This window comes from Lepidothrix coronata, unplaced genomic scaffold (assembly GCF_001604755.1).
Source record: "Lepidothrix coronata isolate B3197 unplaced genomic scaffold, Lepidothrix_coronata-1.0 Scaffold29, whole genome shotgun sequence".
NCBI lineage: Eukaryota > Metazoa > Chordata > Aves > Passeriformes > Pipridae > Lepidothrix > Lepidothrix coronata.
In genome coordinates this window covers 4,797,484-4,821,337 of record NW_016690209.1, presented here as the reverse complement: position 1 = coordinate 4,821,337, position 23,854 = coordinate 4,797,484, and the positions used below count along the sequence as shown (strand labels likewise).

The following is a 23,854-nucleotide window of genomic DNA, read 5'->3' as shown; positions in this document are numbered from 1 at the left end:
GATCTGTTGTAACATTTCTTACCCAATTCCAGCACTGAGGGCTATACAACCAAGAAGAAGATGGATCACATGTGTAGAAATCTTGAGCGTTGTCTCCAGAGGCGATTGCCAAGGAATCAGAAGCTGAATTAATCAGAGGCTCATAAAGAGATCTGGGAGAACAAAACAAAAATAAAAAAGAACCAGCCAAGAGATGAAAACATCAGGAAGAAAACAGGGAGAAGTCAGCATATTTCCTGGGGTTTCATTTAGGAAGCTCAGGAAAATTTGGAGGACATCAGAGGTTCTCCTAGAAAACCAGGAAACACATTGCTAGAGTTTACAGTTCTAGGACAGAGATGAAAATACCTTCCAAAGGGCTACCTCAGTGCCTTTCCCTTCAGACCTACTCTTGCCCTGATGGGGGAAGGAAAGTTTAGGTAAAGCCTGGAGATGATTGAGCTGAATGTTAAATGACTGCACAAAAGTGCCTGACCGGAGAGCTCACACCTTTGAGTGCAAATGGGCACTTTGGGCTCTCCTCTCTGGGCTTCTTGCAGACTATGGCAACCCCAGCCAGGAAAACTGGGCTGGGACCTGGAGCCCAAGGCATGGGTGAGCACTGAGGACACCTTGCTGCCAAGCAGAGAGCCTGAGTGGGTAGAGCATGGCCTTGGAGCTCAAATCCCACACAAGCACTGCCTACGCCTGCCAGCACAGCACACTGTTCCCCACCTGCAAGCCAAGGTGGGTGCCATCCTCTCCAGCTCCCCAGCTTCTCCTTGGGAGCTGCAGACTGTTTGCACAGCACAGCCCAGAACTGCAGCGGGCGCCTGCCCAGTGCTGGGGGCTGTTCTCACATTTGGCCTCCCCGGGGCAGGACCCATGTGTGCCAGGGTGAGCTTTTAAAGCAAGCACCAGCAAACTGAGCCAGAGCCAGCACACAGCCTGTGAGCCAGCAGCCCCCAGGGAGCCCCAGGGGGAGCCCCCTCCGCACACAGCACCCTGTGGAGCCGCACAGGTGCACACGGGGTGCCGGGAGCCGCGGGCGGGTCGGCCCTGGCGGGGTGCCGGGCTCCCCACCCAGACTGGCTGAGCTGGCTGCCGTGGTGGCGTGGGAGCCTGTGCCGGCCGCCGGTGCTCCAGCCAGGTGCTGCCGTGGGAGTTCCTGGCTGTGGCGTGTGCTCTCTGCAAAATACCTGGTGGTATTTTCTCAGCTGGAAAAAGTGATGTGTATCGCTTTGGCAGGGAAGAGTTCTGCAGCCAAGGCTCTGTGTGTGTGCATGAAGGGAAGGTGGAGCACCTCTCGTGCCCTTGGGCAGGACACGCGTGGTGCTGGGAGCCTGGGGTGCTGGTGCACGCTGCTTTTGGCTGCGGGGTGTTGCAGCTTGGGGTACCCATTCAGGGCTGCCTTCAGTGTGCCTCCAACCAATCTCCTGGAGTGGGTAGGCTCTGGCTCTGAAGGCATCTCTGGGTAGAGGTTCACCAATGGAAGGCCCAGGTTCAGGCTTTTTGCACCCAAGAGCTGCCTGAGTTGAGAGTAGTCATTTCTCCTGGTTTGGCAGGTGATGGTGTTAGAATTTCTCATTTGCTCTAGTGTGGGTTGGCATGGGCACAACACTGGAGATCCCCTGGGTGCACAGCAAAGGGCAGGACACCAGCAGCTTTCCTAAGAGGCAGCCGCAGTAAGAGTTGTTCTGTAACACCAACAGGTCACTTGTTTATTCCACCCATGCAAAATAAACAAACAAGAGTTGCCGCTGCTGCTCTGCATCTTGCTGGGATGCGAGGGGTGAGAAAAAAGGCGTTTTATAAAACTCGTGCCCACTCTCCGGAGGCGGCTGAGGGGCCGAGGGGGACACGCGGGCTCCCCGGGGCTGCTGCAGAGCCGCACCCGCCGATCTCACGGTGCCGGTGCCGCGATCCCGGGCGGAGCCGCGAGGGGGCGGTGGGTGCCCGGCACCGCCCGGCCCGGAGCGCCGTTTGGGCACTTGGCTCTTTTTTGGGAACGCGGGTTTGCAAATCCCCCTCGACGAGGAACCAGTGTGGGTGGGAGATGATGTACTTGGGAGAGTCCTGGTTTCTGTGCAGCCAGATCTCCCGTTGCCTCAATTGTTATTCTTTTTTTAATGCAAGCTTGGATTTGTACTCTTCTCTTCATCTCTCTCTCTCTCTTATTTTTTTTTTTTTAAGATTGTTTGTAGACAGTCATTTTGAGAGTGGTGGCAGTTAAACAGAAGAGGAAAACTACGATCTCTTCCTCAGTTGTGCTGATTTATTTTGTTTCATTTTTTCCCTTTTTCTCCTCAGACCCTGCACAAGTTTCTTTGCTACAAATGGCTGTGCCAGGACAGTGTCTCTCTTGCAGTGCAGCCACAAGCCTTAGGATCTCAGTAAAGTTGATTGTATGGACAGAGCCATCCTGCTTAATGTTAACAAATGAGCTTAGTCTTCCCTTGGCCTTGATGCAGGCAATAATTAGACCACATCTTCCAGGGCATGATTCAGAGTGGGAATCTAATATGCTCTGAATGGTTCCCCAGGGACTTCCTTGCCACTGATGATGCAGGGAGCCTAATCTCCTACCCTAGGCTGTTGGGAGAGACAATATAAGCATCTCCCTTGCATGCTGTAATGGTTGGTATCAGCCCAGCTGCCTGTGAGTAATTGCTGAGCGTGCCAGAAGGCACCCACCTCCTGTTGGAACATGTATCCCCATCGTCCAGGGAAGTGGCACAGCCAAGAAGCCACTGGCTGCTGATCTTACATTACCACAAAGGCAAAGGGCAGTGCACTGCAATGGCAGTGAGGAAATCAGCTGAATGGTGCGTGGAAACCCTCACCAAACAATCTTAGAGCTCTCAAACTGAGATCCAGTTGTCCATGGGCCTGTGTTGGATATTGCTGTGGGAGCAGGGTGAGCCATGGTACTGCAGTGACTGCAGTCACCAAGACAGAAACACACTGGGTACAGTCAATATCTTCAGGTGTAGCTGAGACTCTTCAGCCCTTGGCTTCAATGCTGCAGTCACTGTATACCACCCCCAGGGATGCCCATGTCCTGGGGCTGTACCTGCAGCCCCTTCATCCTGGCCCAAATCTTGCATCTCCTGCCCCTAATCCCACAAAGCCTTTCCTTCACTCACCTGTGGCCCCAGGCACCTCGCTCATTTCAGGAAGGCAGAGCTAATGTTTCCTAAGAAAAAAACATATGACACTAGGAGTGTTTGCAGGGAAGTCAAAGCATTTTAACAAAGCCGATAGATCCCTCCAGCACCCTAAAAAGGACTTTGACCAGTTTGAGCCATGGAAGCCCATAGCCATGCTCACCCAGCAGCAGGGCATGGCTGCAATGGGCAGCCCTGCAACAACCACAGGCAGACAGACAGGGTACAGAGGGGCTCCGACTCCTCACTGAATGAAAGGCACCTACTAATAAAAATGCACACACATAAAAAACTAAAACTACCTGGTTCCACAGTGCTGATGTTAAGACCTTGTGGGAAGGAATGCCATATACAATTGTTGAGGCCGGCCATATAAGGAAAAGATCAGTCCATGGGGCCCAGATCAGGAGAGCAAAGCTGTAGTAAATGGCAACTGCCATATACCTCTGAGTAAAATTTTGGCTCCTTAATCTTAGGGAAGCAAGCTGGGAGAAAGCCACAGCCGGTCCTTGCCAACAGAGCATAAAGATTAGCTTCCTCCCAGTTTATTTGACCTGCATGGCCAGTGTATCCCAATACCAATAAGGCTCCAAAACTCCAGCCTCCACCCTTTGCTACATACTCAAGAGAACAAATCCCTGCTGCCATGGGTGGCAGAGAGGCAAAACAACTCAGGACCCAGAAACCACCAGCTCGAGCCTGGCAGCCAGACGAGGCTGTTTGCCAAACCTTCCTGGCGAAGGCTCAGCACTGGCACAGCCCACAGGGGAGCTCTGCAGGGCCTGCCACAGCTCTTCACTAACCTCCACACAGCAAATGATGTAAGTTATGCATTTTATAGCTCAATAAATCAGAAGGCCAAACAGCCCTAGCTCTGACTTGGTGCTAGGGCTGGGCTACCCACATGGTTTTCCCACAGAGAAACAACTTGCAAAGAGGCAGAGCAGGAGGCCAGGTCCCACAATCCTCCCCCACAGCACAGGCAGCCACTTCGCCATCAGAAAGGAAGGGGTTTCTGCTAAGGCATACAGGACAGGAAGAACATGATGAGCAAGACACTCTTCACAGACTCCACCTGGATATTTGCCAGGTTTTGTTGTGTCCGGGTAAGTTTCATTCCAGAGGACTGCTAGCTTCAGCACACTTAGAACTAACAGCATAGAAGGGCATGCCCGTCTTCAGAGGTCCACCCAGGCTTGCAAAACACAGCTGGAAGCTTGTAATGGATCCCTGCTCTAACAACTTCATGCCTGCATATGAAGCATCCCAATATTCAAAGACAAAATTCCAATGAGTATGGGTGGAGGGCAAAAGGGAGAGCACCAGCTTGGGATTCCTCAGCACCGAAACCTTTGCTGTAACCTCAGCAAAGTAGAGGTTCCCTACTTCAGCAGTGGATCACAGCAGACAGAAACTGCAACCATATTTCAAGCCTGCCTGCTTAATGGAAACGGAAATCTTACTTTATCTGGTCCAATTTGCTCATCTAGACGCAAGGAGTCAATTAGCTGAAACAACAAGTTCTCACAGCTAGTTCTTGTAGCAGTTCTTTGAGAGCAACATACTAGTTAACACCACATACTTTTTAACACCACATTTGGGCAATTTCTACCTGCCAGTGCAACCAGGGTACTGATGCCTCTGGATACTGGTATCTGGAGACAACTACTTCTCTAAACATTTGGCAGAAGGGAAAAGAAACAGTGATCAGAACCAAAGAAATCAGGCAGGCATTCCCTACCCAAACAAAGCTATCCCCCAAGGGAAGCTACGGACACCTCTTCTTCTAGGATCTTTGTGGGGTTTTCTTTTGACTCTCCCCATTCCTGAACATCCTCTCCCAACTATAACCCAGGAAACTGCAAGAGACAGACATGGGGTCCCAAACAGAAACCACTGATGAAGCTAGGCTGTTAATGTGGTGGTCCATGGACAGGATGATGCCCCTGGCTGATGGAGGCCACTCCATCACTTTGAGGACAGCCGCTCCACTGGCTCTGAGCTATTCTTATTTCAAATCCTTGGAAGAAGAATTGAGGTGGAGAGGGAAATGGCTTTGCTAGGGGAGAGGATGCATAGAGTGATGCACAAAGCTTTTGGTGTAGTTAAATAAAGATGTTAACCCCCCCACCCAAGCTCCAAGGGAGATGATGGAGATGGCCGTGGAAGGCTATTTCCCAAGCACAGAGGAAGAACAGGGTAGCACTGACCCTACTTGCTTAAAGTACATGCTCTCTGCCCCCAGACAGGGCACACAGCAGTCACAGCTCCACTGACTTTGAGCAGGATGTGGAACACAGGGCGCTACCTGGTGCATTGCTCAGAAACAGAATAAAGAAACCCGATAAAAGGGTAAAAAAGAGCCATGCAAAAGGCAGAACACAGTTCAGCAAGAGGCTTACGGGGCTGACCCGTTCCATCTGTGTGTGATGGCACCCTATAACACACCCTCGTGACATGGATGCTGTGGGGATGAGAAAACTGCACCCATGGGCAAATGTGACACTAAGCCTCAGCTGCTCAGAGGAGGACACAGCAGCAAACACTCCTGCTCATTTCCAAAAAGGCGCACAGGCAAAAAAAGAAGTTGTTTGGCAATTCAATGTCATTTTCAGTTTGGCTTTTATTTTCAGTTACTTCAACAACAAGGCGTTCCAAAACACATAGTGATCTTGGTGCAGACAAGACTGTCATTGCTACAAGCATTGGCAGATTCTCAGCTCATAATGCTTCGAGGCATCAAAACAACAACAACAACAAAATCACAGCTCTACAGGGGAGGGTAAAAGCTACAGTAGTTCAAACTCACTTGTAGGTTCCAGATATACCCAAGTGGGCTCCATAGTACTATCCCGTGGAAATAAGGTTTTCACAGCATATATTTTTATCATTCATGATGCATCAGAAAAGCTCCATCTCACTGCTGAGTTGAAAAGCAGACACTGAAGTTCTTGTACCCAGACTCTGGGCACAGCACTAACTGCATTAACCTTTATAGTCAGAAGCTTCCTAGTTCCTAAAAATTATTTGGGTCTTTAGCGTCAATATTAGTACAATACTGTAACAGCTTAGAAAGATGCAAAACCTTGGATGTGAGAAGGGCACAGCCTAATTCACTTCCAAGAATTTGTGAAGTATCCGCACCAACACTTTCCCTGCACTGCCCCACTGAGTTAATTATTGTATTAAGAGCAGAATGACTTTCTCCCTTTGTATCATATAGAAAAAAAATTAATAGACACAGTAAGTTCTCACACCGAGCATGTTAAATACTTTGAAATCTAGGACACTGCTCTTTGAAGTGTTACAAAATAAAATGATAAAACAGACTTTCAGTACCTGCCCCCTCCCTCCTCAACTGCAAAGTAACAGGAATCTCAGTATGAAAAATACAAATATATTCTTCCAGTCACTAGTTATATGTCTCAAGGTATAATGTAAGTGTTCTGCATAAAAATAATAATAAAAAAAAAGAACAGAAAAACAAACAACATTTTATTGTGGTTCTGTGTGACCCAGTAGCCCAAGAAGAAATAAAAATTCCCCGTCTTCTGCTGTAGGAAAACAAAAATTACACATACAAAAACCATTTATATACACATTTTACAGTAACCATCTGGCATTACCATTTATAGCTAACCCAGCTTGCACAGTTACCAAAAGGCAGTTTTTGAACACAACACAGACCCGGCACAGCAGACAGATGGAGGGTGCTAACCATACTGGACTTAAATGAAATACATGGCACACAGCAGGGCCCAGGAAACAGCCACTGCATTGAAACAAGATTGTTCAGCTGTAGCAAGGTAGGATGACAAGTCATTTAAGCTACTTTTTTCATCTTTTCCCAGCCAAAAAAGGTCAGACTTACTGTTAAAAAGAGCAAGCCAACTTCAAAGCAGCTGTGCTGAGCCTTGCTCCTCAGCTTAGGTACATTTTGTATTCGTGACAGTTCCACGACCTTGGCCTATAAAAATGTGAAAACACACTGCTCAGTGACTTGTCCACAGGACCACTGGCAGTCAGAGGAAATGCCTCAGAGCACATCTGTTGTAGAGCACATAAAGAAAAAAACAGAGATAAATCAAGTTCTCATGTAAACATTACTTATTGTAGTAACAACACCCATATTACCAGGTCCTTGATTTAAGGCAGTTGGCAGTTATTTCTTTTTTTATTATCCACTTCTAGCTGCTTGTCACTTAGCCTATAGTTAATAGCAACAAAACACAACAGGCTCCAGCCTATCACAGATATATCTAAAGAGAGTTCTACTTTACATGGGAGGAAACCAATCTAGCCTGGTCTAAATAAAAGATTGTCTGAGTTTAGGACAGCTGAAGCCCTACAGATCAGTGTGCAGCTCTTGGTCCTCCATTCAACTGGAGGTTAGGTGGGCAAATCCCTGCTAAACTAGCCAGGCTGCATATTTGGCAAAGCCTAATTCTCTAACTTAAATGTCAGTAGTGGTACATCATGGTTAAAGGCTGGTTAGGGGCAGAATTCAAGTGATGGTGGCTTTATTTACACTCATAGCCTGAAAGAAGCAAACCAGGACATACATAAGAATGTAAATCCAAAACAAGAAGAGACAGCAGGTTTGTTTTTTCCCAGAGAAGGTGAGGGAAGAGGGAAAAGGGAGAAGTAGGATGCAGGTGCCGTAAGTGCTGGCCTGCCCAGCAAAGTGCATGTGCTGTCTCCGCTGGAGAATATCATACATGAACAGAGCACTCAGCTCCATGGGAAGAGGCTTTTTAAGAGCAAGATGGTCAGTTCAGGGTTGGGTTGCTTTAGGTTTTTTGCATTTGCTGTTAGCATGGGTTTGGTTGTTTGGTTTTGATTTTTTGTTTTGTGGGTTGTTTTTTTTTTTGCCTTTAAAAAATTTTATTTTAACCTTTCTGCTTTTCAAAGTGGGATCACTGGATGACAGAAACAAGTTTGCATGTCAGGACGCCCACAATGTGTGCGAGGATTCAGAAGTCAAGAAAAGAAGCCCTCTCCCCAAAGGAAAACATGAAATAAGAACAACACCTTCTCAAGAAGGTCAACGGCTTTCAAGGAAACACCACCCGCCTTCCCCCTTCGCTCAGCTCTTCCCCTTGCAAGAGCTGGGGTGGAGGTCACAGTCCAGGAGTATGACCTAGACAGCATCAAGGGCATAACTGGGCACGAGTGAGCAAGAAGGTTCCCTCTGCCCTTCGTCCAGGGGTGCACAGTACCAAGCAGAAGGAAAACAAATGAAGGGCTGAGCAGTTTGTGGCCGAGGCGGGGTGGGGGGGAGTCTGAGAGTCTCACTCCCCTTCCTCCTTGATGCGTTGCTGTTTGTTGCGCCGGGCATCCATGTCGAAGTTGAAGTCGTTCCACTCGTCGCGAGGCGGGAAGGAGATGGTCTGCCGGAGCGTGAAGCGCACGGCGTCGATGACGCGCTCCCCCCGCGTCTCACTGGAGCCCACGCTGACGGTGGAGGCGCCGCTGGGGGTGCGCAGGAGGTGGGGAGGGGAGGAGAAGTCATGGAGCTGCCGGTGGTCCAGGATGCCCTTCCAGATGGCATGGCGGAACTGCTCCGGGATCTTGAGGCTCACCAGATCCTGCAAGGCAAGGCACAGGGCTTAGCAGGGCAATTAATCCCTGGGCAAGACGGGCTCCAGGAGTAAAAGCAGCCACTGGGCCACCCTGCAAATGCTATGAAGCACCAAAGCTGCTAAAATCCAGGTGGCCACAATACACTGCAGAAGACAAACCACTGATCATGAAAGTGGTTCTGAACTGGTCACTTCTGAACAGGCACATGGGGCCATGAGGCAGTAATGGTCTGGTTTTAAGGCATGAGGTCTATTTTTAAGTTACACAAAACACATGTTCATGCATAAGACATGGTGATCTAAAGCTAGATGCTTAACTGGACTGCAAGGCCTCCAAGGCAACCTCAGAGATCTGTTGGTTGTCAGTGGTGGGGTATGCTGGGCTGCTGAAGGTCAATGGCTTTGAAAACTTCCATGTTTATTTCAAAGGCTGCAAAAGGATTTTAGAATCCAAGTTAAGCTCCAGTATTCAAAGTTCTGGGTCTGACTCTATAGGAACTGTCTTATTTACTTGAACATAACTAAAACCTAATAACAGACACAATCTTTGAAAACTTGTACTTTGAGGCCCCATCATTTCTGGTGCAAAACCTGAGGGTTGCATTACCTAAACTCTGGGATACGTGGTATCAGCTTCTGAAAAAATTAGCAATCAATTTTGGTTAATTTGGGTCAGCTTTTCTAATTAGAGCAGCAACAGAAGGAAGGCAGCCTATGCTAGGGAGCAAAAGCACCACAGCCTTCCGAAGTCTCAGGGGAAAAAAAATGGGACAGCCAGCTCAGAGGAGAGCAATGGCTCAGGAGAGGAAGCAGCAACCCTGCAGCAAAAGCCATGCAAGAGAAAAAAAAACAACCAACAGGGCTGAGATGCCAGTGGCAAGGGAAGATGATTAAGGTAAGGCCAGAAAACAGAAGCAGGAAGGGAAAAATGCAGACCACTTCTGGACAGCCTACTTGTCTGCAGGCGAGCGAGGTGTAAACTGAAACCAAGCCTTGCAGAATTAACAGGCGTGTGGGCTGGGGCCACTTCGGGGGCTAAAACAGAGAGTGGTGGAGAAGGGGAGACACACTTTCTCTGTGCCAGGCAAGGCAGTTACAATGCTGGCCCTGAGTCCAGCCTCTCTTCACCTCACAACATGTCTTCTCTGTGTGCTACAGCCTTAAATCAAACTAATCATGTAAAAATAAAAGTATACTAAGCCTAGATTTCTGACTTCTTTCTAAAGCGGGGCCAAGAATGCAAACAAAGGAAATGGTGAGGAGTTACTTACATCCATGGAGTAATGCTCAATCTGATAGATGGTGGTCAGCCCCTGGGTCGTGAAATAATCCACACAGGATGAGCAGCCCAACCTCGCTAAGAAGCTGCAGAGGAGGAAGGAAGGAAGGAGAGAGAAAATAGGATCACCCTGGCTGCAACAGCCCAAACCACAGAAAAACCAAACACTCAGCCAATCTGCAGCAATAGGAAACAAAGCTTTCACCCTTGGCTTGACCTCCTCCAAGACATCCCAGGTCAGCAAGCCACATCACTGCTACATCAAACAAGGGAGTCCTTCAGCTCAGCGCCTACCAGACAGCCCTCATGGCAGCACCTTGCCTTAGTCAAGAGCTAGTGCTGCACAGTCTGGGTCTTGGGGCAGGAAGGCTCACACAGACCCTCCTGCCAGGTCCTGTTCACCCAGAAGGTGGCTGAGCCCATGGCAGCCTGCTGCATGCACAGAGGGCTTCAGCAAGGCACAAGGTCTGAGGCTCAGACACACCATGCACTTCTAATCAGCATATTCCTCTCTAAGTGTAAGGGATTCCTCCTTTATGGGCAGCATCTTTCAACTTTTCTGACCTCATGAAGGACAGAGGGGCTTCTGACCCCAGCCATAGCTTGTCAAGTGTCCAAAGGGGAAAAAAGAAAAATAAGAAATGTTTGCAAGACTGCCTAGCACCCTCAAGCTCCACCAGTCCAACAGATGCTGCATCCCTCAGCTTTCCTGCAGTCCTAACATCCCTGTTTCTCTCAGCTGCTCAGAGGTGGGAATTTGAGGCTCGGTACCCAGAGGGTGCCAGCCTCACGACTGCCAAGGGCCCAGGGGGATCCAGTGCTCCAGTAGAATGGGACAAGTAATCTGGCAGGACCCTTCAGGCTCCTGAGACAAGGCCTGTGCTCACTGCGGGTGGGAAACATGCGCCGGGCAGCCTGCTCCCGCTCACCTGACGATGCTGCAGTCTGAGGGGTATGGAGGAGGGGGGGTGCAGTGGGACATTGAAGGCATGGAGAGGGGAGGAGGCAGCGCCTGCGTGGGGCTGAGGCCATTCATGTCACCGGTCATGGCCATGTGGGTGCCCATCATGGGAACTGGAGGAGAGAAGAAGGAGGAGCACATTGTTACCCAGGCATCCCCAGACCCCTGCTTCACCCCCAGCACGGCACAGAAGGACAGCACCCACAGCCCAAGCAGCCTTAATTCCCCTGCAATGCCCTGCACAGGGCGAGCTCATGAGAAGCTTCAGGCAGGGACAAGGACCAGATGACAGACAGTCCTTCAGGAGCCCTCTCCTCACAGGAGCAACTGTCAGCAGTGCCTCTGTCGTGTCACCTTCCCTCACAGATAGGCTTGGTAGAAACCTAAGCAAGAAACCTCGTCTTGGCTTGCCCTGCCATGGGAGAGGAGCAGGACAGAGCCAACAGAGTAACCCAATACAGAAGCCAAACAGCTTTGTTTTCAGAGACAGCAAGAGCACCCGAAGGGGATCAGCAACAGGTGTGGGCAAGAGTCCAGTGCTTTTGAAATAAATAAATAAATAAATAAGTAAAAAACAACAAAAAAAACCCCAACAAAACTCAGCCCCCAGAACCATGTCTGTCATCCTGGATTTACAGGCCTGCTGGGCACTCTTCAGCAGCCAGGAGGAACAGAGCTGTGAGATGCAGATATTTCCTTTGAAATTAAGAAGTGTCTTAATTGAACTGAGGGAAAAAAGTCTTGCTAACATTTGCATCTCCTGTGCTGGGAAAAGATGAAGAAACAAATCTTGAAAGCCAGAGGACAGTGCAGCCAGCTAGAACTGCAGCAAGAAGCAGCTCTGTTCACCCCTGTGAGGCTCTGAGCAGGATGCTGAAGCCTTGCCCCATGGCACATCAGTGAGCAATATTTATTTGGCTCTGCAGGTTCACAGCAAATGACTCCAGGCTCTCCAGCTTAACACTAGCCACTTGGAGATGCCAAGTCTCCTTGCCCAGACTAGCAGGGAGCGCACAGGTAACAGGAGAAGAAAAAATAAGTGTTTCTTACTGTTGGTTCCCATGCTGTCGGGGATGGTGGTTGGGGTCAGGGCATTGCGCTGCTGGGGGTTGATGAGCTGGCTGACTGAGGGCAGCTTGTTCATGCTGTTCATTTTGCTGAGTGGTGGAGAGTTAGAGCCGTAGGATGACTGCGACTGCATGGAGGTCCTGCAAACCAAGGAGAAGTTAGGACAGGAATCCTGGTTGTTAAGAATGTGCATCCAAGGGGCTACATGACCTACTATAGTGAAATCACTGACACCATGGGATCATCACAGATAAAGATCACTGGAGAGTGAGTCAACAGGACAAGAAGTTTCCCAGGTATTCTTGTCAACTTATTAAAAAAAAAAAAAAAAAGTGAATACCAGAAAGGTAAAGTTTTTACTTAAATAAAAAGTTTGAACTAAAAGTAGAGTGTCTATGGAAGTTTTTCAGTTGAAAAGAATATATGCAAAGCCAGCAACCAGCTACCAAAATTCAAAGTGTATTTTTAAGTTAAGCTCTCTTTGTGTTCAAAAACTTTTTTCATAAGAAAAAGAACCGAGGAAGCCATCTCAAACCATTCGAACTACCCCTGACACCTGACTGCAGAAACAATTCTCAGATCAGGTGGCACTTATCACCTTGGTTTCTCCAAAATTCATAGTTATTCATATGATCGGGTTGTTAGCAGGTGCATATTTAACAGCCAGAAGCTCTTTGCTCAAGACAGATTCCATACACCTTAGGGCTCACTGCTGAGATGGACAGAGCTGCCTGGGATGCCAACAAACAGCTTTTGCTCGTGTTAAGGAAAACTTGGTATCCAAACCCTGCAGGCTGCTTACAAAGAGTATCAGGTTCCTACCACCACTCAACAACAGCATTACCCTCCCTCAAGTCCATCCAGCCCCAAACTCCATCCACCATACTCATGAACTGGGCCAGAGAGGCTTGCTGGCAAGCACCCACTGCCCAGCCCTAAGGGTCCCAGCTGCAATCCTGCTGTGTAAGTGATCCAGACTGTGAAGACCAGACTGCTTCTGAACAGCAGCCCAGTTCCCAGATCGAGTTACGGCTGTGGCATCCCATTTGGAGTGGGGTCTTATGTGGGATATGCAGAAAATTATCATTAAAGCTGGTCCAACAGCAGAATTGGCAGAGCACTGCCATGCCACAAGGGAGCAGGTTTTTCTCTCTCTCACCAGGGGCATTTGCAGGACTGGGCAAAGGCTTGGGAAATGTTCCTGCTTCCCAAGCACAAACACCCTCACAAGCTGTGGTGTTCCTGCAGAGCAGAGGTTGCCCAGCTCGCCACAGAACCTGGCACTCATATCACAGTGACCCCATGGTGAATGGGGAAGGGCACATTCCCATCTTATTTCCCATTGGGAAACTTGTTCATCTGGGTATAACTGGTTACACCAATTCCTGGGAACTGGCTTTTCTTCTATGCAAATAGAATAGTTATTACTTCAAATAAGCAAAGTGTAAAAGGAAAGAAAAGGCTTATTCCTAGATAATTTATTAAAACCTTCAGCACTCAAGGTCAAGTTCCATACAATTACATTGTCTCCAGCTTCTGTACTTTCAAGACTTGGAGTGTTGGGTGGAGAAAACATCTATGCTAACAGGCTAGAGTATCTAAGGCCCTGAAGAAATGTTACCTAATTACACAATTACAGGAGGTACAGAAGGGTGTGAACTGTCCTTTGGCAGTGAAGATGCAGGACAAGATCCAGCAAACTTCATAGACTCAAGGAAGTGGAAAGCACAAGAAGCTTCACAAATTAATATTAACAATGGCAGCAACTCCCAAGGGGAAGTGAAACTGAGCCATGAAGTTCAGACCCAACTTTTCAGAGTGAAGGGAATGATTCAGATCTGAGGTTTCAATTCCCTAATTATGAAGTTGAGGTCAGTCATGAAATTCAAGTCAGGCTGACACCACCCTTAGCCTAAAAGGCTTCTGGATTTAGGACCAGTGAGTATTTCCACTTTACAGGTTCAGGCACCCATCTTAACTGAGCTTCAGCTGAAATTAATACAAATCTGAAAAGTCTCTTACGGCAAAATCTGCATGATATGCAAGTGAGGAGGTCACCACGTACACAGTGAAATTCCAAAGCAAATCAACAAAGAATTTCACACAGAGATTGGGTTGCATTGTTTGAGGTCAGTAGTGGCCCTATATCTGCCCTCTCCACCACCAACAGTAATCTCAGCAAAGCTAGTTAGGAGGCTACAAAATACTCTGGGGATAAAAGAAAAAAGAAAACAAACCAACCCAAAGCTTTAGAAAACAATTTAGAAAACAAATGCATACTTCAACATATAGCTTAGGGACTCCATTCTTATCTCATTCATACTCATAAGAGTCAAGTTGAAGACAATCAAGCTCAAGTGAATAAAATACAGGAAACAAAAGCATTTTTCTTTGTACCCATACTAGTTTCAACTAAGCTATTCCATCACATAAGCAGATGTTTAAAAGGCCTAGAGACAGCCATCTAGCCAAAGAAAAGTTGCAAGATAAACCAAGATGCAAAATTTTATTGAAAATTAATGTCACACATCAATATAGCAACAGCCTTAGAAACACAAGAAAATGTTTTTGGTATTAAGCACAAGGACTACATGGTGTTTGAGGATTCATTTAAAATATATTGCTTTTTTTCTCATTTTCTTTTTGAAACAGATATAAGAATGTCATGCACAGTGATTTTCATTAAAATTGTACTTACTATGTCTCAAGAAAGATTAGAAGTAGAAGCATTAACATTTCTTTGATATCAATGCCAACGAAATGCATTTTAATATCAAGGTATAAAGACTTCAATTAAGAGGCTATTATACTTCTTGGAACAGTCTGATACAAAAGGCACTGAGTCACATTCTGCAACTGATTTTTCTCTCTTCAAGAGGCTATGTAATTATTTAGCAAATAACATTTGTAGTTATGCAAGCTCATATGAGGGCAATTGTCTCTCATGCTTCAAGGCATATACTGATCATCTCAAAAGGTCAGGAAGGAACTTCCTTCTTCTCCCATATATGAACTAAGTTCAGTTCACAGGTTACCTTGTATAACTTTACACTTTCCCAACTCACTGGATACCAGCCCTTCACCAGAGGTAGTTAACTGTTTGGGTAGACCAATTACCTGACTGAGTAGGTGAGTCCCAGAGTCCTTACTGACTAGAGAAGCACACTGCCCTGTAAGCAGCCTTAATGCAAATGACATCAAAGGTTCATTAGCTAAAAGAATAGGGCAGCTCAGGTTTAGAGTTTAAGATTTCACCCAATCCCCTGTGCCTACAGTTTGCTGCCCCTGAAGACCCAGAGCCAGCCACGATGCAGAAACACACAAGTAGAATCAAATCTGTCCAGGTCTGTGTCTGCCTTCCCTTACAGGAGCCACTGCAAGGTCACATCCCAAGTTCACATAAGGTCAACGTGCCCATTGGCAATGTTTTTTAAAAGCAAGTTTTCCCACTGGGCTGCATAACACGGGGGTGTCACTGATGTAGTCTAGTAACAGCACACAAGTGACACAGATGATGCTCAGTTGCACTCATCTGCTTTGAAAGCCCATGAAGCAGGACACTAAAAAGCAGAGAGATGCCCTTGCTCCCCACATCCCAAAGAGCAATGAACAGTGCATCTTTTTAACCACACCAGTGGTTTGTAGGTTTGGTAACTAACTGGAAGCATGGAAAGGAGGAGCTCCTGCAGGCAGACAGCACCTAAAGGGACAGGGGTGGTGATAATAACTCCCCTTGGATTTCAGGTATGGGAATTTCCCAAGGCAGGCAGTGGATGCAATCTGCTCTCCAGGGAATGGAGCTGTAATACAGGGAGTGGATATACACCAACTAGTTGACACAGACTGATATGACCTGACTGACTGATAAGGCCCATTTAGTCCACTTAGTCATTCCTTGAAAGGAAAAAGCTTACTTTCCTGAAGCCTCAGAGATGGTAAAGAAGCAATGAAAAGACAACTGGGAAAAAGTTTTCATTTTATCTGCAGAGGACAGACTACAAAGCAACTAAAATTGCTTTCAGCTCCAGGTATTTCATTAAAAAAAAAAAAAATAGCACCTTCTAAGCACCTTGTAGCTGGAGAGCAAATCAAGTCACCATTAAGATTAGTTTCACAATCATCATCCTCTTATAGCTAAAGTAGGACAAATTGGAAAGCCTTTACAGAGAACAACAGGATCCAAATAATTTATATTCTTGTTTACTGGAAGTCTGAGATGCTGTATTGCCCATCACGGTACAAGAGATTTCCTAGAGGTCAGAACAAATGATGAACTGGAGCCCAAACTGGAATTTCCCAGGGCAGGCTGTGGCATGCCTTGTATCTTCTGGTGGGTTGCCTCCTCAAACTTGCTGGCGGACAGGCCCTGGAGCAGAGCTCTAGTGTTTCCAGATTAGTGTTTCCCTGTCACGGTGTTTTCATATTGCCATCCACAAGCAGACAAGAACAAGATCCAGGAATAAACCTTCATTGGAAGGACAGACAACAGCGCCAAGCATGACTGTACAACTGGGCTGCATTTAGAGTTCAGATCCCATCTCTCATAGGGAAAGGAATTACTGGCCTTCTTCTCCCATATAAAAAGGCACAGAACAATAGTTACCTGCTTTGTGATCTTAAAGAATTTCCTGGAATTCACAGGCAAAGTAAAGAGGCACTTGATTTTTATTATCTTTACACAAGGAATGATGGTAGAGCTGCAATTATATGAAATAATCACTGCTGGGGTTTAATTAGTTATTATTTATATATTAATCACAATTTTGGGGTTTTTTTCCATCAGCCCTCCTCCACACTCCTATGGTAGAACAAGTCTTGCTAAGACAATGAAGGAGATATCCAGAGATGGGATATGGCTCTCAAAGGAGATGTTAGTACAAGTCATCACCTGCTCAGATCACAGCTCTGCTGCCTGGAAGCAGATGATATGATGTTCAGAGATAAGAGTCTTCTCCCAGTGTATCAGGCTTTCTTTCGTTAGTGGGTGGGCCAGGAGGCCCGCTCTGCATTTGGGAGGCACCTTCTCTTCAGGTTGTGCTGACAAGTTTGTCAGTGCTGGGTATGCACCTGCCCCAAATAAATCCAGCACAGACAGCACTGCAGGGCACACAGGTCCCCACCAGTATTGATACAGCCTCCTGTGTTTCTCAGGAGCTGTTCATCACTGGCATTTGCAACTGAGCTCTGCTCCCCAGCCACTGCTGATCTGGTGAGACAGCACCCTCAGGAACTTCTTCACATTTCTGTTTCTTGCTGCTGTGAACATTGGAGGGTTCCTCAGAAGCAATGCCACTGCCTGAAAGTGTGGTTTGATGGACACTTCCTTACCAGCATTAGGGGCTGTTCTTCATGCAAAGATATCTGAGCACTTCTCAGATGGAAGAGCCATAGCAGGCAAAATGCTCACTCTCAACTAGCTCCTCCCTCATTGCCAGGATCCACACCTGGTGCCATGCTCAGCATTGACAGGTTAATTCCATGACACATTACTTGCCTGTTGATTGTTCCTCTATTGTGATAGTCTGGGCTTGATACTTAGAAAAGAAATTTCCAAATGACTCGAAACCCTCCTTGTCAAGCCCCGTACAACTGGCTTTCAGAGAGAAGAGTTTGACAGAAGCAGTGAGAATTTACAAGTCCTTGCTGAGAAACAGTCCTCTGTGCAGGAATTGCTAAACCCAGATGCACTTCATGGACACAATTTGCAAAATCCTCTGGCTGCAGGATTAACGGACAAGGTGGGCATGGCCTGAGGCCACTTGGCTGAGTCAAACTGCAACATATGCTGGCACTGCTTTCCTTTGAACTATGAGATTTGGAGAGAAAGGATAAAAGATAGCAGGGTTGATGAAAACACTATGGCGACATCTAATAACTGCTGAACATCTGTAAGGAAAGGGGCTAAACTCTGACCCCTTTTCACAGGTAGGGCAGTGAGCAGTTTTGGACACTGCCCTTTACACCCTCAGTTGCAAAGAGACAGGGACATTGAGCATACATGGATGTCATTACACTTCAACCTCACATTCAACTTGTGCAGCTCAGTCCACCACTTGGACCAAGCCCACAGACTCAGAAGGGACCTTCCTAAGTTCAGTAAAGCTGGATCAATGCCAGCAGGGCTGGTGCAAAGTCAAAGTCACCCAGTCCTCCTTACAATTTCGATGTATTTTAGATCAGACCCTTCTTAAGGCTGAAAATAAGGGGAAAAATTCATGATGCTAAATCAGTGGAAAAAAAAAAGTGATTTCTTAGCAGTGTCAATTCATATAATTATTACCTCTCCCTGTCCAGCAGTACAAATACGTCAGCTGCTTGCACCATTAGTGCATGACCAGCATTAAACAGGCCAAATTGACTATCACAGACCATTTAAACACACATCCCCCGCTTCTGTCCCCCCAGCCCATGAACACGTTTTTTAACTTAAACAAGACAAAAGGCGTTTTAAAATTGAGACCTGCTCAGAGAAACCCTGCTGAGTTTCAAAAATACAGAAGTAAGAAGAAAGAGTATCGACACATTACAAAAACAGGAAAAAAGTTACACCAAGACAGACAACATGGTTCCTGACCTCCCAATGCTATGGGTTACAGCTAAGAGGTCTGTAGATGTGTCTGTTGTTTTTGCAAAGTTTGAGTCCCTTCAGAAGATTACTCTCACTATTCACTCTGCTGCTATCAGGCTGTGTATTTGCCCCACTGTTCCTAGTCCCACCAGCTGGGCAAAGTGACTCTGCCAGCTTGGTTTATGGATATACTGATGGGTTTGGGGGGCTGGAATGTTTTAGGATGGCATCAGTCTGTTTGGGAGGGTCTCTCCTTGAGTCCGTGAGTTCATTCCTGAAGCAGGCCGAAAGGAGACTGTAAAGAAGGAATCAGAGAAAAGAAAAAGATGAATGTACAGGACCCTTCACCAGCCACCAAGAGAGAAACAGTCACTTTCCACCTTCATGATCACAGTATGGGCTTTGAAGGAGGGGAAAAGCAGATGTCTTAGCACCTACAGTGAGGGTATGTGATAGGGAGATTTAGGAAGCTGGAAAGCCACAGGCACAAGCGAGTGCTTGGCAAGGAAGGGAAAACAACTAGTTGATATGGAAATCCGATTCTGTGTCCTAGTCTCATGGATACAAATAATGCCCTGATAATGTTCCCACCGACAAAAGAGGAACAAAGGCATTCAACCAAAGGGGAAAAGGAGCAGCAGCTTCCATTGAGTCCACATCTAACTACAAATCACTTCAAAACCAGAGGCTGGTGCTAGGGAGAGAGGATGGTGCCTACTGCCCATACTGATTACAGCTCAACTACGCCCCTGGGGCCATGAGCTGATGCAGAGGGCGCTGTATCTTTGGAGCCCACAAAGCGCTTTTACTTGACTACTTTCATCTTGGCAATTCTCTAGTTAGAACGCTATCCAAGTGCCTGGAGTTCACACGCAAGCACAGCACTACAAAACCAAAACAAAACATGCAAAAATCCATTATTAGGTTTCACTCCAAAAATGAGATTAACCAGGTGGAGGTATGAAGAACACCTTCCCCATCAGCCCCCTCCCTGAGACAGCAAGCACCGGGATCCTTGCAGCTCCCAGCTCAGGTGGAGCACTCCAGGCACTGGATAACTAAGCTCTGTCACACCTCACTTATGAGGTTAATTCCTCCTCATTTGCATAATGAGCTGTGCTGCTCACTAAGGCAGCCAGTGGGCTGGTAGCTGCAGCCCTGCTGATATGAAAGAAATGCTTGCTGGGACACAAGATCCCACTTGGACATAAGAGCCCTCTTCTCAGTAGCCATTGGAAGGCTTTGTGAAAATCCTTCAATCACAGGAGTTGGACTCAGTGATCCTTATGGACCTTATGGGTCCCTTCCAACTTGAGACATTCTATGATTCTATGCTGCAGTAAATGGAAATACAGACTGTTCTGAAAACAGCGCTCAGAGTGAAATCTAGCACAGGAAATTTTGCTGAATATGGAAAAGTGTTTTCCAGTGAAACCCTTAAAGACTGTGCAGATAACTCCCTGGGAATATTGATCGTAAATGTATTTCACATCAGGGTATCAAAGAAACATTCTCTCTCCAACAAAGCACTCGCCACCTCTGATATCTCTTGCAGCAGTGATTATCTGGTAAATCTGTGTTTTACACAGATGGTGGCAGACCATGAAAAGGACATCATCTAAATAAGTATGTGTGCTGCGGTTCAAACATGGGCCGCAGGATTAGACAGTGAAAAAGGAAGAATAGAAACTGCAAGAAAAAAAGCCCAACAACTTCCCACCGATGATCATGAAGGTATTTGGCATAACAGTAAATAAGAGAAAACCATGCACAAAGGAGCAAGCAGAGAGAGGAGATGAGACAGAGAAATATTGTAGCCTGGCACAACGTGGAACATCGCAGTATTTTGGTCATCTTGTGGGACACGAGATTTCTGATTGTCATCAGATTTGTCCTTTTTATTCCAGAACATTCCAGCTACATCTGCTAGCCTGTCAAATGCAATACTGGTCTGTATGTGTATGAGGGCAATTATACAGTTGTTTTCCAAAATGATAGATTTATCATTTTAAAACTACCTTTCACCATTATAACCTCACCCTTGCTTTTCCTACTCATCAAAAAAGATGACATTTTCCATGTTGTAGGAATGAAAGGGACAACTCTTCCCACACACCTCGATAGCTTCTCTATGTTAATCATTGCCCTGAAAAATAAACTGAAAAAAAATCAAGCAATTCCTCCATCAAGGCTTGACTGTAGAGCAGTCAAGGCAACTTGCAAACATTCCAGTCCCACAGAGCCCTGCTGGGACCTACAGCTTCCAACACACTCAAACTTGGTCATGGCACATGCACTTTCCTAGCTTCCACTTTTCACATAGGCATTGAACTAAGGTGAACCAAGCCTGAATTTTGGAAGTACATCCCTACTTACAAAATGAAAGGCCAGAACAGACTCACCAAGGAGTCTCTGTGCTGCTGAGTTTGGCCAGCCTGACAAGGAAGCAGTGGCAAGACATCTCCCAGCAACCTGCTTACTTGCTAGGCTGCTCTTATCCAAACCATTCCCTACCAAGTGTCTGCTCTCCCCATTTTCACATCAGGACCTGAAGCTCCTTTATGATTCTTTTTTGGAGTGCAACTGCATCTAGGAGTCTTTTCAGCCTAAAAATCCCTTTGCCCTGAACAAATTCCTTCAGATATTAAGCCACAGCCTGGATTATTGAGGAAAAAGCATCAAAACCCAACTGCACGTAAGAAACTATTGCCTGAATAAGCATTCCAGCACAGAAGATTCTGCTTGATGGCAGGCTATTGGCAGAGACAACTGCAGCAGCTCTGAACAAGCACTGAAAAGTTATTTTTCTCCCCACTCCTGGCATCCTTAAAAGCTCTTAATCTTTCTCCCTTGTATTTGAGCACACTCAGCAACTGAGAAAAATGAGTTTATAATGGGACAAGTGCCAGGAGACACGCTGAAAGATATCTCATTAAATTAAATGACTGGACTTCTACATGCTGGTCTTAAAGGTAACACAAATATCAACCTCCGTTGCCAGAAACCCATCCTCCTGATATAGGAAGAATGAAAACAGTAATTATGGCAAAGCCAACTGTCAGCACCAAGCGAAAGCTGTCATCTGCTGCTGTCCATTTCTGCTTACAAAACCATTTCTCAGATGAAATGGCTGTGGTTCACGTGGAGCTTTGAAAACGAGCAGCAGAACACACAAAGGCCGCAATGCCTAGAAGCTAGTAAATACAAGCTATAGTGTATATACAAACAGTGTAGATGACTGATAAAAGTAACTAATAATAATGAGATTTTTAAGTGCCCCCCCAAAAAAGAGTCCAGAGGCCCTGGATGCTCCAGCCATTTTGGCACAAGGCTTTTTTCACACCTCCGCGAGACTCCAGCTGACACTAAAAACACACAGGCCGAAATGCGAACACGCGCAGAGATCTGGCTGAAAGCTGCGGTATTGCAGAAGTCCTGAGACAAGGCCAAGGCACCGAAATAAATCCCTACAGGCTCAAGTGGGACTTATGTGGTGCCTTGGCCTCGTGCTAACCTCTGCAGGGGAATGAGTTATACCCACAGCCTCTTGACGCGAGAGCTCTCCGGTAGGAACGCGTGAGTTCCAAACACTACCGCTGGCAGCCGCCTACAGTCTGGGCAGCTATTTTGTGTCACCCGAGACAGCAGGTGAAGCAATGCTCATGAACAACACTGCTGGGAAGTCTGGGAAGTCATTCTCTGACCTGGCCTCTGTAACTGCAAAGCTCTGGGAACTGAGAGGAATATGGAAACCAGACACTTATTTGGCCCTTCTTCTCCCCGACCTCCTGGCACTTACACCACCCAAAGCAATGCCAGTGCAGCCCTGTCAGCTGAGTTCAGAAAGGGCCTATACCTGCCCAGATGGGAAATTTCTCATGAGCAACATGGAGAGTCAGTTGGCAAAGTATAGTTTTTGACAACACTTTAAAAGTGCACGTGTAGAGTCTTTCTTTGAAGTGCCCACAGGTCACAAAGGAAATCTTACACGTTTCAACCTCGTTCTCGACTTTCAGTTTCCTGTTTTATAGCTGAGCAACCTAAAGTATTGTTGTCCCACTGAGACATCAGCCCTCCAACACACCAGAGATGCACAGCAGTGGGGTCCAAGCACTCAGTTGAGCCAGTGCTCACAGTCCCAGCTCTACACACTGTGGCAAGATGCTCAGTGGAGATGCTGGAAGTGGATCAGCGGATGCTTCTCTGGAGAAGAAAGGGAGATGGCTCCATGTTTGTTGCCATTCCCCTGGAGCAGACGAGAGAGCAGTGCACCCAGCCTGTGCTCCCCAGCTGGGGCAGGCACATGCAGCAGGTTTCTCACCCCAGGCTGTCAATGGCGCTGCCTTTCTGTGCTGCCCCTCGGGCTCTGGCTGCAAGTCAGAAACAAGGAACTAAGTCTGTCCTCTTTCACCCTGTGAGGCCAAAAGGTGAAATGTGTGGGACGAGAGACTAAAGAGGGACCTTTCAAGCAGTCAGGACATGTGCTTGGGGAAGGAGGACTGCTTTGCCCCATTGCTTGGCCCTCATTTGAGCACCATCTCCTTATGAACAGCTGTGCAGAAGCCTTCTGTGTCTCTCTCCTCTCTCCCCCTTCCTCACTGTCCCCACTGCACTGACCACTGCAAGCACTCTCATACTCACTGCTTCTGGAGCAAGTGCTGGTGCTGCTGTTGCTGCTGCTGCCGGTAGGTCTCAATCGTGTGCTGGGGAAGGTACTGCATCAGCTCCAGGGACTCTTTGATCTTTAGTAGCATTTCATACGTCTCCCGTCCCCTCACCTGCATCATGAGAAAAGGAAAGGTGGTGGGGGAAGAAAAGCTTTAAAGGACTGCATCTATACTCCTTAGTGACAGCCCTTGGGATATTCTCATATGTCTCACACAAGCCACTCTTAGTCATCAGCTAAAGAGATTTTTAATATTTTTTTATTTGCAATATGTACTTAAAATAGGTATCTCTTGGGATTAAAAAAACCCAGAAACTATTCTTCCACATCCCAGCCCCATCATCAGTTCTCTCTGAAGTCTAGCTGAGCCTCAAGTCACCAAGGAAGATATTAAACATAGGGTAAATGCAAAGATAGAGAGAACTCACTGGCAAGTATAAGAGCTCATCATCTGGGGAACGTCTCTTTTTGATAGATGTCATCTGTATGAGCCATGGTGCAGGTGGTTATGCTCCCCAGACTTTTATTTACTTTTTGTGTCAAGTATGTTCCACCTAGAGAAAAAAAAAAGAGGGGGGGAAGGG

General features: G+C 46.9%; 1 protein-coding gene across 1 annotated transcript in view; it reads right to left on the bottom strand.

The window, feature by feature from the left end:
* Positions 1 to 7,963: 7,963 nt before the first annotated feature.
* The window catches only part of TP63 (tumor protein p63), a 101,607-nt gene continuing 85,716 nt past the window's right edge, over positions 7,964 to 23,854 (bottom strand). Inside the window, 6 exon segments of the mRNA XM_017810818.1 lie at positions 7,964 to 8,734; positions 10,000 to 10,093; positions 10,937 to 11,081; positions 12,019 to 12,176; positions 23,246 to 23,382; positions 23,699 to 23,781. Of these exon segments, the coding sequence (XP_017666307.1) occupies positions 8,438 to 8,734; positions 10,000 to 10,093; positions 10,937 to 11,081; positions 12,019 to 12,176; positions 23,246 to 23,382; positions 23,699 to 23,781 (914 nt within the window). The 3' untranslated portion in view covers positions 7,964 to 8,437.